This window comes from Balaenoptera ricei, chromosome 1, assembly GCF_028023285.1.
Source record: "Balaenoptera ricei isolate mBalRic1 chromosome 1, mBalRic1.hap2, whole genome shotgun sequence".
NCBI lineage: Eukaryota > Metazoa > Chordata > Mammalia > Artiodactyla > Balaenopteridae > Balaenoptera > Balaenoptera ricei.
Window position 1 is genome coordinate 5785756 of NC_082639.1, and position 16241 is coordinate 5801996.

The following is a 16241-nucleotide window of genomic DNA, read 5'->3' on the forward strand; positions in this document are numbered from 1 at the left end:
GCGTTGGGTCTTCGTTGCTGCATGTGGGCTTTCTTTAGTTGTGGCGAGCAGGGGCTACTTTTCGTTGCAGTGCACAGGCTTCTCATTGCGGTGGCTTCTCTCATTGTGGAGCATGGGCTCTAGGCACGAGGGCTTCAGTAGTTGTGGCACATGGGCTCAGTAGTTGTGGCTCGTGGGCTCTAGAACTCAGGCTCAGTAGTTGTGGCACACGGGCTTAGTTGCTCTGAGGCATGTGAGATCTTCCCAGATCAGGGCTCGAACCTGTGTCCCCTGCCTTGGTAGGTGGATTCTTAACCACTGCTCCACCAGGGAAGCCCTTCTGCCTCTACTGAGATTAACCATATGGTTTTTCTCCCTTGTTCTGTTAATATGGTGAATTACATTAATTTTCAAATATTAAATTAACCTTGTATTTGGTCATGCTATTTTATCCTTTTTATATATTACTGGATTCTGTATCCTAATATTTTAAGGATTCTTGCACCTATTATGAGAAATATTGGTCCACTGTCTTCTTTCCTTATGATGTCTTTATCTGGTTTTGGTATCAGGGTAATACTGGCCTAACAAAAGAAATGAGTTGGGCACTGTTCCCTCCTCTTCTGTTTTCTGGAAGAGTTTGTATTGAATTGATATTATATCTTCCTTAGTATGGTTGGTAGAATTCACCAATGAAGCTATCTGGGCCTGAAGTTTTCTTTATGAAAGGGTTTTTAAAAACAAATTTGATTTTTTTTAATAGACATGGTTAATAGACTCAGGTTATCTATTTCTTCTTGAATGATCTTTGGTAATTTGTATCATTCAAGGAGCTTGTCCATTTCATCTAAGTTGTTGAATTTATTGGCATAAAGTTATTTATAATACTCCCTATCCTTTTAATGTCTTTAGAATTTATATTAATGTCTCCTCTCTATTTGTTGATATTATTACTTTTTCCTCATCATTCTGGCTCTGTGTTTACCACTTTTATTAACTTTTCAAGGAAGCAACTTTTGATCTCATTGGGTTTATTTGCTATTTTTTTTGGTCTTGTATTTTATTGATTTCTGCTCTAATCTTTATTATTTCATGTGTTTACTTTGGATTTTATTCACTCTTTTTCTAATTTCTTAAGGTGGAAACTTAGAGCATTGATTTGAGACCCTTTTTTCCCCTCCTAATATAAATATTTAAGGTTTCATATTTCCCTCTAAGCACAGCTTTAGCTGCATCCCTCAAATTTTTGTATGAGTGTTTTCATTTTCATTCAGCCCAAAATATTTTATAATTTCCCTTATGTTTTCTTCTTTGACCATGGGTTATTAGACATGCATTTATTTCCTAATATTTGGGGATTTTCCAGTTATTTTATTGGTTTCTAACTTAACTGCAGTCAGACAACATTCTTTGTATTTTTTTTTAATTTACTGAGGCTTGTTTAATAGACCAGAATTTGGTCTGTCTTGATAAATGTTTCATATGCACTTGGAAAGAATGTGTGTTTTGCAGTTGTTGAGTAGCATCTTCTGTAAATGTAAATTTGGTCAAGTTGGCTGATAATGTTGATTCAGCCTTCTACATCCTAACTGATTTTCTATCTACTTGTTTTCTCAGTTATTAAGACAGGGCTGTTAACATGTCCACCTATAATTGTGAATTTGTCTATTTTTTTCTTGCTGTTCAATCAGTTTTTGCTTCATGTATTTTGAAACTCTTTTATTAGTTGCATACACATTTAAGATTATGTGCTTTTGATGAATTGATTTCTCTATTATGAAATGTACCTTGCTTGATGTCCCCTTTGTCTGATATCAGTGTAGCTCCTCCAGCTTTATTTTGATAGCATTTACATGGCATATTTTTTTCCATCTTTTTACTTTTATCTGTGTGTTTATATTTAAAGTTGATTTCTGGTAACCAGTGTATGGTTGGGTATTGCTTCTTTATCTATGTGACAGTCTCTGACTTTTAATTGGAGTACTTAGACCATTTACATTTAATATGATTATTGATATGATCAGGTTTAAATTAAATCTTCCATCTTGCTACTTGTTTTATGTTTGTCTCATTTGCTCTTTCTTCCTTTTTTCTCTTCCCCTTCTCCTTTTGGGTTAATTGTGTATTTTTAATGATTCCGTTTTCTCTCCATTATTGGCCTCCCAGCTATTCTTTGTTTTTTTTCCTTTTTTTTTTTATTCATTGCTCTAGGATTTACACATGCATCTTTTACTTATCCCAGTTTACCTTCACATATTATACCTATTCTATCACTTTATGTCTAAGAACCTTAAAACAGAGTACTTCCATTTCCCCTCTTTTGTGCCATTTCTGTTATACACTTTACTGCAACATGTATTATAAACCCCACAATAGAAGTTTTACTGTTTTTGCCTTAAACAATTACCTTTTAATGAGATTTTTCTAATGAGGAAAAATGTCTTATATGATTACCCATACCCTTTTTTAAAAAATTAGAGAGGTACTTTGTTTTGTTTTGTTTTAATTGTTCCAAAGTCAATGAGAAGGACCTTGAAGGGTCACATGCAAGATAGGAAAGGAATGACCCATGAGGCTCCATAACAGCCATAAAGCTATGGGCCTTGGGATGGATGGATGGCTTCTCTACTGTAACAGGAGGACGGTGAGGAGAGAATGTAGATATGAGTAAGTTTATGTTTGGTATCAGGATGATGAATTTCCTTTCTAGTGGCTTCCTTTTTTTTTCTTATAAAATAGGTGAGAGTGAGGGAGGAAATAGAGGAGTAGAAGATAATCCTGCTGGGGATAGACTAGTGTGCTGACCACAGAACTGTACCAGGATTACAGGCTTTGTGATGATCTTTGGTGGTGATGAATTTACTGTAGAACCAACGCACCCTGTTATACGTGACTTTCTCTATGCCTTTGGCTACTTGGGTTTAGATAAGAACAGAATTGATAAGTGGCTTTATCAGAGTTACATTTTGATAGTTGTGGAAAATTAAAGGGAAAAAGAAGTCTCAGGTATTGCAGAGTGCTACTGAATGAATGATGGGCTTTGGGCTCTAAGCAGAATGGCTAAGGCACTGTTCCAAATTTGTAGTTGGAACAGTTGAACAAGCAAACAAGAAATTGAAGCTGAGAGGTTGGTGATTTTGGAGACGGAGCTGGAGATGGAGCAGTTGTGGGTGATGAGAACAAACAAGGAATGGCCTTGGGGAGCGGATAGTTCAGGAAGACTGAGAAGGAGATCTTGGGAAGATCGAGGAACTGGAAGGCTGAGGTGACCTGGGATGATGGCTGTGCTGGGTGGTGAAGGACCCTACCAGCCTGTTGCCAGAGTCTTTGAAGAATGAAGGCCAGTTTGGCAAATCAGCCCCTGACAGGTATTTTCAAATTTTTTTGTTGTTGATTTTTGATAGGAAGCAGTGGCAGCAGTATAAACTTTGCTACTAGTGATTATTCTTCTGAAATCTTTCAAAATGGGCAGCAATCTCAGGATGTACTGAAAAAAGAAACATTTCCCAACTTAGCTGAAGAGTCCATCTGGAGAATGATAGAACAAACACCTGAGTGCATTCTGATGACGTATCAGGTGCCTGAGAGGTAAGAAAGCATGTTAGAAGACCCACCTTTATATGAGTGTTTTATGGTTTCTTAAGTGTGTTTTTTAATACAAAGTGATTTTTAATGTTTTTATACATATCCTTAGAGAAATGTATTTTCAAATTCATTCATTTGAAGTCAAAAGACAAATGATTTCTTAAAACAATGGTTGTAGTGGTAGTGACAATATAAATATGTTATGTGTCCTGAGACAAGAAAACAAAGAAAGGCAGTGCTTTCCAAGACAGCCCACGGGTATGAGAACTTTTTTTAGAGCCTGGACTTTTTTCTCTCATTCTAAAAGGAGAGAAGACCTAAAGGAAATCTGTTTCTTCCATATGACATTAAAACACTACACAGGTATTTTCCATCAAGAGAAAGAGGCCTAGCTTTACCAGCCTGACAAAGAAATGAGTCAGTTGTTATATTTTTGATGTGTGCGTCATATATTAACAAGAAATATAAAGTATATTACAAACTAAAAAGAAGCTGTTCTTAGATCACAAGATAAGAACCCTGTGCCTTATTTAGGACTGTGAAGGTTTTGTTTGTTTGTTTGTTTGTTTTCAGGGTTAAAGAAATTGTACTGAAAGAAGACCTAGAAAAACTGGAAAGCATGAGGCGGCGGCAGCCGCAGTTTTCTCACGGACAAAGGGAGGAGCTGGCCAATGTGCATTCCTGGATTCAGAGCCAGACGATTCCTCAGGAAATAGACATCCAGGTAAGCCCAGTAGTAACAGCTGTCATGTGTTGCTGTTTTTTGTGCCAGATAGTGTTCTGGGCACTTAGTGTACAGTCATCCCTCGTTTTCTGCAGGGGACTAGTTCCAGGACCCGCTGGGGATACCAAAATCTGCGGATGCTCAAGTCCCTCATGTAAAATGGCGTAGTATTTGCATGTAACCTATGCACGTCCTCCCGTATACCTTAAATCATCTCCAGATTACTTATAATACCTAATGCAATGTAAATGCTATTTAAACAGTTGTAAATTCAACGTACATTCTATGTAAATAGTTGCTGGTGCACTGCAAATTTAAGTTTTGCTTTTTGGAACTTTCTGCAATTTTTTTCCCCAAATATTTTCGATCTATGGTTGGTTGAGTCTGTGGATGTGGAACCTGCAGATACAGAGGGCCGACTGTGCATTGCATGATCCCACTGAAAATCTTAATCTTCACAATTGCTTCTGTGGTAGGTATTATTATCCCTGCTTTACCAATAACAACAAAGTGAGGTATACAGATACTAAATAATTTGTACCCTCAGCCCTCTGTATCCACGGTTCAAATTTCAATCTGCAGTTGGTTGAATCCAAGGATGCGGAACCCTCGAGTGCAGAGGGCCGACTGTACCAAGTCATTTATATAAGGACTTGTTTGTATCCTCAGGGGGTTCAGGAACCGAGCCCTCTGCACAAACTGAAGGACAACTGTGTAAGTGCTCACAGTTCTTCAGATTTTGAATACAGGTCTTTTTGACTCCAGGTGTTTTTTTCTTCCACCAGTTGGAATGTTACGGGGCAGTTAGGAGTAAAGACACCTGCTTTCATATGTGATTGACTGGGGAGGAGAGTATAAGATTTGCATGTCAAATATGCGTGCATGTTTGAAAAGAGTTGAAACTCAAGATGTAAGATTCACACCAGAGGATTTAGGATTTAGTATTTAGGATTCATGCCGAGCAGGAATTTCTGTGGGAAGAGTATATGAAGAATGAGCCCCAAAACAATTTAAGCAAAAGTATTTAAACAATTGCTGTCATTTCCCTTCTAATAATAAGGGATGAACTATAATGGATAGTCTTAGATGTGAATAAGTGGGAGAATGAGACACAGGTTGCTTGGCCAGCATTTTACTGGTTTTAAAACTTTTCAGGTGACTTCACATCAAATAACCTGCCTGCTCTTGTTCCTTTTTGGAGGGCTGTGTCACTTGCGAAAACGGAGATTCAGCTGGTGATGCTGCAGAATCCTGTGGTCCGGATCCAGCAGAAGCAGCAGTTGAGTGACTCTGAAGATGCACCTGTACTCCCTCTCCAGGCCTGTGGGACAGCTAGACCTCCTTGTGATTCTCTCTAAACCCCTGGGTCTTAAATGACCATGAAGTTATTATTGAATATTAAGGCTTTTCCTTCCTGATTTTTTAACAGACATCATTTTCCTGAAGCAGACATTGTATATAGACTCTTTTACTTCTTTTTTTCCCCAATGTATTTAAACTGTCAAATAGACTCTTTTTCTAGTTTACCTGTCCTGTAATGAGATTGGATGGCCTCTAAAGAGGTATGTGTCCAGTCACACTTTATTTCAGCTGTCACCCCAAATAAATTACAATTAGAATATAGCTAGAGGACTTCCCTGGTGGTGCAGTGGTTAAGAATCTGCCTGCCAATGCAGGGGACACGGGTTCGATCCCTGGTCTGGGAAGATCCCATATGCCGTGGAGCAACTAAGCCTGTGCGCCACAACTACTGAGCCCACGCACCACAACTACTGAAGCCCGCGCACCTAGAGCCCATGCTCTGCAACAAGAGAAGCCACCGCAATGAGAAGCCCGCACACCACAACGAAGAGTAGCCCCTGCTTGCCACAACTAGAGAAAGCCCACGCGCAGCAAGAAGACCCAATGCAGCCAAAAATAAAATAAATAAATTTATTTTTTTAAAAAAAGTATAGCTAGAAAGAGCCCCAAACCTTAGCCTCATTGATTTTGTTCTGTTGTTACATGAATCATTTCCCCCTGTTGGAGACTTCAGGAAATCCCCGCTATGGGCCAGGTACCTTTCCTAACGGTGTCCATAAATACAGTGCCCTCACCTGGTCTTTGCACGGTGACACATCCCTCCACAGTTAGGGTCTGACATTCCAGTTTTCTCACAACACAACACAGATCACTTCAGCATTGACCAGTATGAAAATGTATTGCCCATTGGTGTACCGGATATTTCTAGTCTTTTAGGGTTGAATTTTGACCTTCATTTTTGTAGATGCTTTTCCTTTTGATTTTCTACCTTCCACTGAAATTCTCAAAGTCTTAGTTAAAAATGGATCAGCTTAACAATGAGCTTATTCTTTGCACGGTTTAAATTAGCTTTTCCATGTGTAATGTTAAAACAAAAGAGCTTCTAGCTCAACCAGCTTCTGACTCATCCCTTTTGAAATTTTTAAATAATGATTGCAAAAAGTTTTTAAAGTTATGTAAGAGTTAATGTTGTTCTTATATGCGTATGTGTTTAAATGTTGTCTTTCAAAACTAACAGTTAACTCTTTCTTTCCAACCAATTTACACAAAAGAAGGTCTCTCCATCCCTGCCAGAGGTCTGATTGGCACTGCCTTCTTTTTGTCCTTAAATAGGGGTAAGTGTTGCCCTTAAATAGGGGTAAGGGGCCTACGGGAGGCCCCTAGCCAAGAGGGTTGCAGAATCTGTCACAAATGAGGGCTTCCTGGGCCTGCTGAAGTTGTGTCTTTTAAGAAGTGAGTGAGTTGTTCACATGATAAGTGAGTCCCCTCTTCTTAGAGAAGGGATGATTCCTTCTCAAAGTTGGAATGACATGTAGTTCACACCCATGTAGATCAGAACCAGGAATAGAAGGAAATGAAGGCTGGAATAACCTTTTCTCTTTTCAATAACATGCAACACACTCACTTACTTTTCTTTTTTTGTTGTTGTGTTTTTTTGTTTTTTTTTGTTTTAGGAAAACACTTCTTCCTTTCAGGTTTTATAGTTTTTTATAAAATGCATCCTGATCATAATTAGGAGAATCAACCTTTCTACCCACAGTGCTGCTGGACTCTGATTTTCAAGCCTCATAGCTTAGATTTACTTTCTAAAGTAGAACAGACAGCTCTCGAATCTGCAGCAGATTGGTTCCAGGACCCCCTCGCAGATGCTAAAATCCACGGATGCTCAAGCCCCTTCTGTAACATGGCAGTACAGTCAGCCTTCTGTCCCCGCGGTTCCACATGCAGGATTCTACACCCCTCCCCGATTCTCCCCACCAGGAATACGGGGGGCCAACTGTAGTTTCCTAGAAGGTAATTCTTTCTTCAGGTGTCAGAACCATTTTCAAATGATGCCCATGATGTTTCCTGGAATTTTCTCACTTTAAGCTGTTCCATGCCCATATTCCCGTCTTTGGAATAGAGAACTCTCTTATTCTGCTCCATCTCGATTGTTAAATGGTCTTTGAAGCCCTTGTTGTGTTGGTCAAGTTGTGTGGTATTTTTGCCCTTGGTGAAAAATCAAATTTAAAAAATGAACCAGCCTGCATATTGTCCATCAGTAGAATCGCTGTGACCTTCTGTAGTGATAACCTCTTTAATTTGTTTAAATCAAAAATGACGTGGAGCAATCAGAGGACTGTTCTGCACTTGTGTACACGTTTTTTAAACCTGACCTCCTCTAATATAAGCCCTCTTTTCGATTCTTTCTGGACGTTTGTTTTATCGACATTTGCTTATTTCTTTGCCTTACTATACGTTTAGGGTCAATTTACAATTGGTGCTTGCTGTAAGCAGATCTGTAAAACCATTTGTAGTTTTGATACTTTGATAAGCCGCCGAATTGGCGTATTTAGAGGTCAGACCACGACGCTTCTGCTGCTGAGGGTGAGCAGGCGGGGTTCAGCAGCGCGGCCGCCGCCCCCCGGGGGGCTCCCCCCGAGTTTAAACAGTTGTTCAAGTTTATTAACTTTTTGTATTGATAACTATAGAAATTAGTAATAAAAATGTATACTATAGGCTTCAGTGTTTACATAAATGTTACCAAGAAGCTGTATTTTCTTGGATAAGAGGTCAGGATTTATGAACAACAGAATGCTGTGCAAATGGAATCGTTTTACAATTAAGTGCCACTTCATCATAACTCACAAGGTAAATTTAATCCAAATGGAAATTTTCTTTCAACTGAGTTTATAATTAACTGTGAATTTACTTGTTTTTAATGGTTATTAATATTTTAATCGGGTATCTTTTTTAAGCAAAAGCAATAAACGGTATACATGTAAAACTTGAGAAATTCCTTGCACTGCATCAACAAACCTCTGCCCTGAATGTGTATTTTATATCATTGAGAAATATTTACTGAGATTGAGAGACACTGCAGGGCGCTCACGTTAGGGTCACTCTGTGTCTGCGTCTGTGTCATCACTGCGTCCAAGGTCCTGCTCAGCGGTAACACAGCATTTAGTCCTCACTTCAGCACTGGGAGGAGCTTATTGGGTTCTGAACATATGTACATGTTTTTTAATACTAATTTTTTTTTTTAATTTTTGGCTGTGTTGAGTCTTTTTTTCTTTCTCTAGTTGCAGTGAGCGGGGGCTACTCTTCTTTGCGGTGCACAGGCTTCTCATTGTAGTGGCTTCTCTTGTTGCGGAGTGTGGGCTCTGGGCATGCAGGCTTCAGTAGTTGTGGTACGCGGGCTCAGTAGTTGTGGCTCGTGGGCTCTAGAGCGCAGGCTCAGTAGCTGTGGCACATGGGCTTAGTTGCCCCACGGCATGTGGGAATCTTCCCGGACCAGGGCTTGAACCTGTGTCCCCTGCATTGGCAGGTGGATTCTTAACCACTGCGCCACAAGGGAAGCCCCTTTAATACTAATTTTAATGCCCTAATTTACAAAATTTAGTTATCAAGATTACTCTTTCAGATTCTGTAGTGTGAACCTGTGTTTCACAAAGTCTGACTGTGGAACTGGCAGCAACAGAATCTTGGAATTAAAATATGAATTGGGATCCTGAAGCCAACAGGACTTGCTAAATGTTACACCTTTCAAACCACCTGCACCTCCTGTCGTAATAAAACAACAGCAACCCAAGAAGGGAAGAGAGCTCAGTGTTGATGGGATGTGTACTCCTCCCACAGGGACTGTTTTGGTGCTTCCCATGAATTATCTCATTTAATACAACCACGAAATAAGCAGCGTCACTGCCCTCATTTTACAGAGAAGGACATGGGGGTGGAGAGAGCCGGATGACCTGGTCAGGGGCTCACAGCTGGGTGGGAGCAATGACTTGACGCCAGAGCCCCGTCTGTAAGAGCAGCTGCCTAGTATCACAAAACGGGAGGGATTTGGGATTCTACGGCGATGGAATCCACCCTAAGCTCTTCCTGGTGTCATAAACATAGTGGCGCTCGTGGGGCCAGAGTCCTGTGTTAGGGAACTGGATTCAGTTGAATTTCAGCAGCAAGCGATGCCACAGCATCCTCACGGCCACATGTCAGCATGTTCCTGAGATGACGCATCCATCCTTCAAGCTGAAAACAACTTGCCTACAGATTTGTTCTTGAGGTCTTAGACCAGGAAAGGGAAGATTTATCAGACCTGTGCTCTAAAGAGATTTTGGATGGTTGTTGACAAGATCAATACCGATTTTGTGGCTGTTTGGTGCAGACCTGACCCTTCATTCCTCCTGAGTTGGGGGTGTGATTGGTGACAGAGCCGAGAAGGGGAGCCTAGGTTTCCCATGAGAAGTGCTCTCCCACGGGCATGGGCCATGCTGGGAGCTGCGTGGAGCTCGCGGGTCTCAGCTCCATACTCTATACATAGATAAGCTATGATGGTATAGATGTATTAAGAGAATAAGTCAGTATGTGCACACACACACATGGTTTTTAAAAATTAACAAACCAGGCTATATCTTCCATTCCACAATCTTAAATCCCACCTCAAGTTTCTTCTCTAAGAAACAGATTATGAAGGTATTTTTCTAGTACTGTGCTCCTTGAGCTCACAGAAACTGACATCAAACAAGCTTTAGTGTTAAGAGATTAAAGTTTTCAAGTGTTCAAGTACTTAGGTTAACTAAGGGAGAGGGGATCTGAGTGTGTGGACGCCCTCCTTCAAAAACAAAGGAGAATTCAGACTGTCCCCAGTCCTCATCTTTAGGCATCCTTCACTTTGGATGCTTTTCCAAGCTAAGATACTGATTTTTTTTTTTTTTTTAAGTAATAGCTCACGTTATTTTTAAGGGTTGAGAGGACATCATCACTAAGATAATGTAGGTTAAACGATTTGTAGTTTTACTGTTTTAACTAAAATTTACTTTATGACTTTTTCTTCTTAATATTTGCTTCTGTTCATTTATTTGTTTACTTTTAAACTTTTAGATAATTCTTTAAAGATAAATTGATAGATAGATTTTCAGGATATGTTTATAAGTAAAATAACCACTCATGATATTTGCAAAACATAGAGGATTTATTTTCCAAATAATAATGAACGGGGTATAGCTTGCCTAGTTTTTCATCTATAGTGCTTTCAAATCAAGCGTTTTTATTTTGCTTTTTCTAAGATGGTTGGTTTTGAGTTGACTAGTACATGTTCATGTCACTTCAGACACAGTATTTCCAGAAGCATTCAGAGGGAGTTCCACGTTTCTTGTATGGTTTCCTGATTCTGGCTAAAAGGTGACTCAGTAAAATGTTAGGATCTTGTCCTGAGAAAGCCTGAAATTAAAACAATCCAAATAAAAAAACAGGTTATCAATGAATTGAGTCCTACACACACAAATAGGAACCTTAGTTCAGATGTAGGACCTTTAAAAAGTGTTTTCTTGCTGCTTTATGGGATACAATTGCGGTGAGCGCCCAGCGTGTAGGCTCTGGAAGGTCTCCTTGTGCCCTACCTGTGGTCCATCCGGTCTGTTTAGCCCTGTGATTGCCGTGAATTTTCCTAAACCCTCATTGACCTATTTCTATTTAAATCTGTCAGTAACATGTTCTGTCCATTTACTGTCTTCTCTGTAAAGTAGGCCTTTTATTTGTCTTGAAATTAACTTCTTTAAGCATGGACCCTTAGTTTTCTTTTTTTTTTTCTAGGATTTCATGAGCAAATCCTAATCACCTTTATGATTTTAGAGTCTTTCATCAGAACCCTTCTGTTCGGAACAATATAAACATCTGAATGATAACGTTTAATGTAGAAGCCACCCCATCCCCTTCTGGGCGGTTTACCTGCCCTGGGGCCTCAGGTGGTGTACGCCATCTTCAGAACTGAGAGATTCCAGAGTATATTTTTATAAGGATGGTAATGGGTGCTACACCAAAAAAATGTGTCTCTGGTCAAAATATTTGGGAAATGCTTGGTTAAAATTAAATATGCTTATCTCATTTCCTGGAGGCTTTAACATGCTAATAATGTACATAAAGAATTACCAGGACGGGAAGAGGGGCCAGAACCCAGGGCGTCACTGTAGCCTGGCTCGTGGGACTGGTATACCTGGAAAGCCCTTTAGGAGACACTAATTTAGAGTTTGAGGGGTTGATAATGATCAAATACAGATTTTTCTTTCAGTGTTTAAGGTCCTCCATTAACTGTGCACCATTTCTAACCATTTACTATTATCATTCGTCAATCCCAATCACAGTCTGTCTTCTGCACCCAAAATGATTTCCTTCATATTCTGCTCTTTCACACGTATGACATCTCAGGGTTTTGACCGTGTCTTTCTTCTGTTTAGACATCATATGGCAGTGCTTGTCATACTTTATTTAATGTGCATAAGAATCACCTGGGGAATCTTGGTAAGATGCAGATTTTGATTCAGTAGGTGCTGGGGGGTGGGGTCTGAGAGTCTGCGTTTCTCACAAGCTTCCACGTGATACCAATACTGATGGTCCTCGGACCACGTGAAGCTGATCAATGACACAGCACAAGTGGATGACAAACTTGAGGGCAGGGGCCTTATCTATTTTTTATCTTCTTAAACTCGTTACAATAATTTATCCAGAATGGGCACTGGATAAGTTCTTGTTGCATCCACATTTATATGGATCAAAATTTGGAACATGCTTTGAAGTAATACTGACTGACCAGTTATTTTAAGGTGTGATTTCTACCGAAAATGCTTGACTGGTTCATGAATTGAGGCTCCTCTAAAGTCAAGGCATAGAATGCTCACTTTTGTAACATAATTCTCATGATGGAGCTACTTACCTTTCTCACACTTCCTCTTGGGTAAAAAATGTTGGTACCGGCATCTGGAAAAGAGTATTTTGAAACCATTCGTCATCAGATCTATTATTTCCATTTTATACTTGTCTTATTTAAAACACACAAAATAGAATATTCCTAAATCATGTCTAGTTTCTGATTTTCCTTTTTTTCACACCACAGTGATACTTACTTGAAGGAAGATAGGCAGGCACCTGGTTCTTTCTCGCTTCCGGAATTCACAAAGGGCACTGCATTTCCCTAAGTTAGCAGTTCAGTAGTTTATCAAAAATATTTTATAACAAGTGAAATTCTTTCTACTAAACAAGGTCTATTAAAAGACTCCATTTTGTTTCCAGAATGTCCTGAGCATTTGTATCAGTGCTGGGAGGAATACAGTGACAGAGAAAATAGTAAAAGCTGCCATTTCATGGATTACTTTGTGTGCCACTGTGCTGAACGTTTTACTTGCATTTTCTTATTAACTGAACTTCACAATAACCCCATGAGATGGGCATTTTTATCATTCCGTTTACTGGTTTAAGAAACTGAGGTACAGATAGATTAAGTAATTTGGTTAAGACTTGAGTAAGTGGGAAAAAAGGATTGTAAATTTCACTTATTGAAAACTGGGATAATGCCCTCCTTCCCCCCAAAATAAAAGTCCATACAGAGAACAAATATACTGAGGGACCAAGTAGAGCAGGATGCTTGGAAGGAGTTGCTGAGAAAAAGAAAACAGAAGATGTCAGAGGAAGTCTTTATGCCCGGAGGGGAGAGTGTTGGGTAACTACCTCATTTTATATAGCTGATCTTTATATTCCAAAACAGGATTTTACCTCATCTAATTGATGAAAACAGGGAGTAAATTCAGTGGCAAGAAAATCAGACGCCGGTAAACACAAGAATCATTTTACCTGCTTTCCTAAGACCATCTCCTGTCTCTGCACCTGACATCTCTGGCAGCATCTGCAGAAGGGAAGCTCTTTCCAGCTCATCCAAAGTTGATCTGACATCTTCAGGTGCTACACGGAGTAGAAATAGATATTAGCAACTCAGCTGATTCTTCAATCAGTTCTGTTCCTTATTGTCTTTTGGGGGGTACCAGGGACAAGGAGATAATACTAGAAAAACTTCAAATACTAAGTTCCGGGTTTGTCGTCAGTAGTATTTTAACCGAGAAGTGGAAATGCTACAGTCCAGTTCACAAGCCAGCAGAACAGGAAATCAAACGTGTGACTCTCATTCTGATTCCTCCTGCCTGTGTGGCCTTGCCAGGCTGCTCACTGCCTTGAATAAGAGGGTAGGGCTGAGCCACAGGGTCAGTGAAAAAGCACTTCCACTTACAAAGTGATTCTTCCTCATTTCTATTTACCTATTGCTGCCTTTTGCCTTTTGCTTTTAGACATATGGGTGGTGAAATTGGAGTGAGAGGAAAAATAAAGGAGTGGTTTTCTAAAAGACAGGATTGTTAAGGTTCTTCCTGTAAAGCGAATAGGATGGCATCACCTCTTATCTGTCTGGCCTCCAAGATTTAGACACAATTGTCAGGAAAGAGTCAGCTTTAAAATACTCTTTAAAGAAGTGGATAGCAACATTTTCAGGGTGAAATTTGGTCAGCTTAGTGGCATAGAAGATGCATGGTAAGTGTGTGCAAGGTGTGTGGGAAGTGAGTGTGAGGTCTGGTGAGCAAACTCTGGACCCTGGCAGAGCAATCTTGGCCAGGTGCTGCAGTGGGGAGATCGGAGCTTTTGGGGAGTCCTGTACTCTCCACTTGCTTCACTAAGGCTTCCAAATCCTCAGCTACAACCTTGACTGGGAAACAAAGAGCAAGCCATTGTGAAGGCTTCTGGGCACATTCCCAGTACTTCTGAAGAATATGAATGAGAAATCTATAAAATTCTGAAGAATATGAATGAGAAATCTATAAAATTCTGAAGAATATGAATGAGAAGTCTATAAAATTCTGAAGAATATGAATGAGAAATCTATAAAATTCTGAAGAATATGAATGAGAAATCTATAAAATTTTGAAGAATATGAATGAGAAATCTATAAAATTCTGAAGAATATGAATAAGAAATCTATAAAAGTTGGCCACACATCAATGTTTATGTCATGAAGGATCATTTATGGAGAAACAAATAAGTGGGAAAAAATTTCAGGCAAAAACTCTAATGTAAGCTGCCACCTGTTAAGAATTTAAGTGAGATGCTACACTCATCTAAGTTTGGAAAAATCATAATCATGATATGTAATTTTTTGCAGATGACAGTAATATCTGAATGTTCATTCTTGGTTTCATCTTATGCTTTTCACTGTTCTTTTTTTTAAATAGCAGAGAATCAATACAGTTAATGCCCGATTTAGCCATTAAGATGACTGCCACGTATGAGTTCAGTGACTGTGGAAGCTGACTGATAGTGCATGAATTAGAGCTTGACAATTATCAGAAAGCTGCTTGAGAGAAACTTTAGAGAGTAGAAATTATAAAATCAATGGCTTAGAAGAGTTTTTTTCCTTTATTAAAAAAAAAGTCTAAAGTATCCACAATTAAAGACAAGTTAAAATGTTTATGAACCTAATACCCAAGCACCAGCCTTTTCGTTTCTTAAACTAAATTAAGAGCTAACAGCACAATAAGTATCTGCTTGACTGATACACTTTAAGAGAATTCAACTTAGAATTGAACTGAATGAAACATCAATCAAAAGGAAAACATAAATGTACTTGGAAAATCTGTGTCATCCCTAGCCCCAGCTAGTCACTTCTTTATTTTTTAATAAATATTTTTGTTTCGTATAACACATGTCAGATGATTACTTTTTAGCTTAAAATAAGATACAATAAAAATATTTTAACCTATAATTGGAACAACCAATTCTGCATTCATCCAGCTCATTTAAAATAGAAACTAAAAGCAATGATGGTTTAAATTTAGTGCCATTTTCAAAATTGAAAAAAAAAAAAAGCTGATCAAAATAACTTAGAGATATAGAAGTGACATTAAATAAGCAATGTTACCCTTCTACTTTTACATTTTAGAAAGGAAAAAAAAAAACTGTATCCATTACTGACTCTGAGATGTGTTGTAAGGATCCTCAGAATTATTTTCATAGCTGGGACTATTAATTTCACAAGACTCCTTTAAGAAAGAATTTTCATTCTTATCTCTAACATTGCATTTAAGACCCTTGAAGACTGTTTCAAGACTGACATAAAGGAAAGAAATCATTTTACCTGAGAGCTGCAGGGGTTCTTCCCTGGAGTCAAGGACAGGAAGAGACCAGAGAGGATTTAAGCATCCTATGAAAAGCAAACAGCAGGAGACCAGCTTATACATGATTGGCAGGAGACAGAGGTCTTCCTTCTCGGCTTCTGTTTGTCAGAACTTTCAACTTGCTTCTTCTCGGGGATATAGCTCAGTGGGAGAGCATTTGACTGCAACTTGTTCCTTCTCATTCTGTGATCAGCGATTATATATATTATCCTATGACCTCATATCATCCCCTACAAAAAAATAAATAAATAAATTTATTGGCTATGAAGGCTGAAGGACAATCACTTTGCATTGATGTAATTTTTCAAAGTAGCAACTCATAGACAATAAATTTACTGTCTTGTTGCCTAGTGTACAAAATAGGTATTAAATAAAGAACAGTTACGTTTATAAATCTGGCAAAAGGAGTAACTGAGAGCAATAAATCATGAGTTAAAGAAAGGATAAGACATGAGTTGAAGTGG

General features: G+C 38.9%; 2 protein-coding genes across 7 annotated transcripts in view; one reads left to right on the forward strand and one right to left on the reverse strand.

Moving 5' to 3' along the window:
* Window positions 1-8835, forward strand: part of PER3 (period circadian regulator 3) — a 59451-nt gene extending 50616 nt beyond the window's left edge. For 2 of the 6 annotated variants that reach the window (XM_059910969.1, XM_059911049.1), the window contains exons 20-22: window positions 3384-3567; window positions 4138-4288; window positions 5490-8835. In XM_059910969.1, the coding sequence (XP_059766952.1) occupies window positions 3384-3567; window positions 4138-4288; window positions 5490-5576 (422 nt within the window). In that variant the 3' untranslated portion in view covers window positions 5577-8835. Of the gene's footprint in view, window positions 1-3064; window positions 3348-3383; window positions 3568-4137; window positions 4289-4383; window positions 4453-5489 lie in introns of those variants that run through there. The other 4 variants (XM_059911132.1, XR_009500254.1, XR_009500250.1 and 1 more) reach the window with 4 other exon arrangements.
* A 2062-nt stretch (window positions 8836-10897) lies between these two features.
* On the reverse strand, window positions 10898-15840 carry UTS2 (urotensin 2). The gene is made up of 4 exons (XM_059894713.1): window positions 15738-15840; window positions 13415-13522; window positions 12503-12544; window positions 10898-11019 (listed from the first exon to the last, which is right to left on the reverse strand). The coding sequence occupies exons 1-4, from the start codon at window positions 15838-15840 to the stop codon at window positions 10898-10900; spliced, it is 375 nt and encodes a 124-aa protein (XP_059750696.1).
* Window positions 15841-16241: the final 401 nt, after the last annotated feature.

What these genes read in the sequence shown, in the direction of transcription:
- UTS2 (XM_059894713.1), bottom strand. Translation starts at nt 15,840, where the DNA reads ATGTATAAGCTGGTCTCCTGCTGTTTGCTTTTCATAGGATGCTTAAAT. An exon ending in AGATGGTCTTAGGAAAGCAG is followed by an intron (nt 12,545 to 13,414) that starts GTAAAATGATTC and finishes ACTCTTTTCCAG; the next exon opens with ATGCCGGTACCAACATTTTT. An exon ending in CCCAAGAGGAAGTGTGAGAA is followed by an intron (nt 11,020 to 12,502) that starts AGGTAAGTAGCT and finishes TTGGATTGTTTT; the next exon opens with AATTTCAGGCTTTCTCAGGA.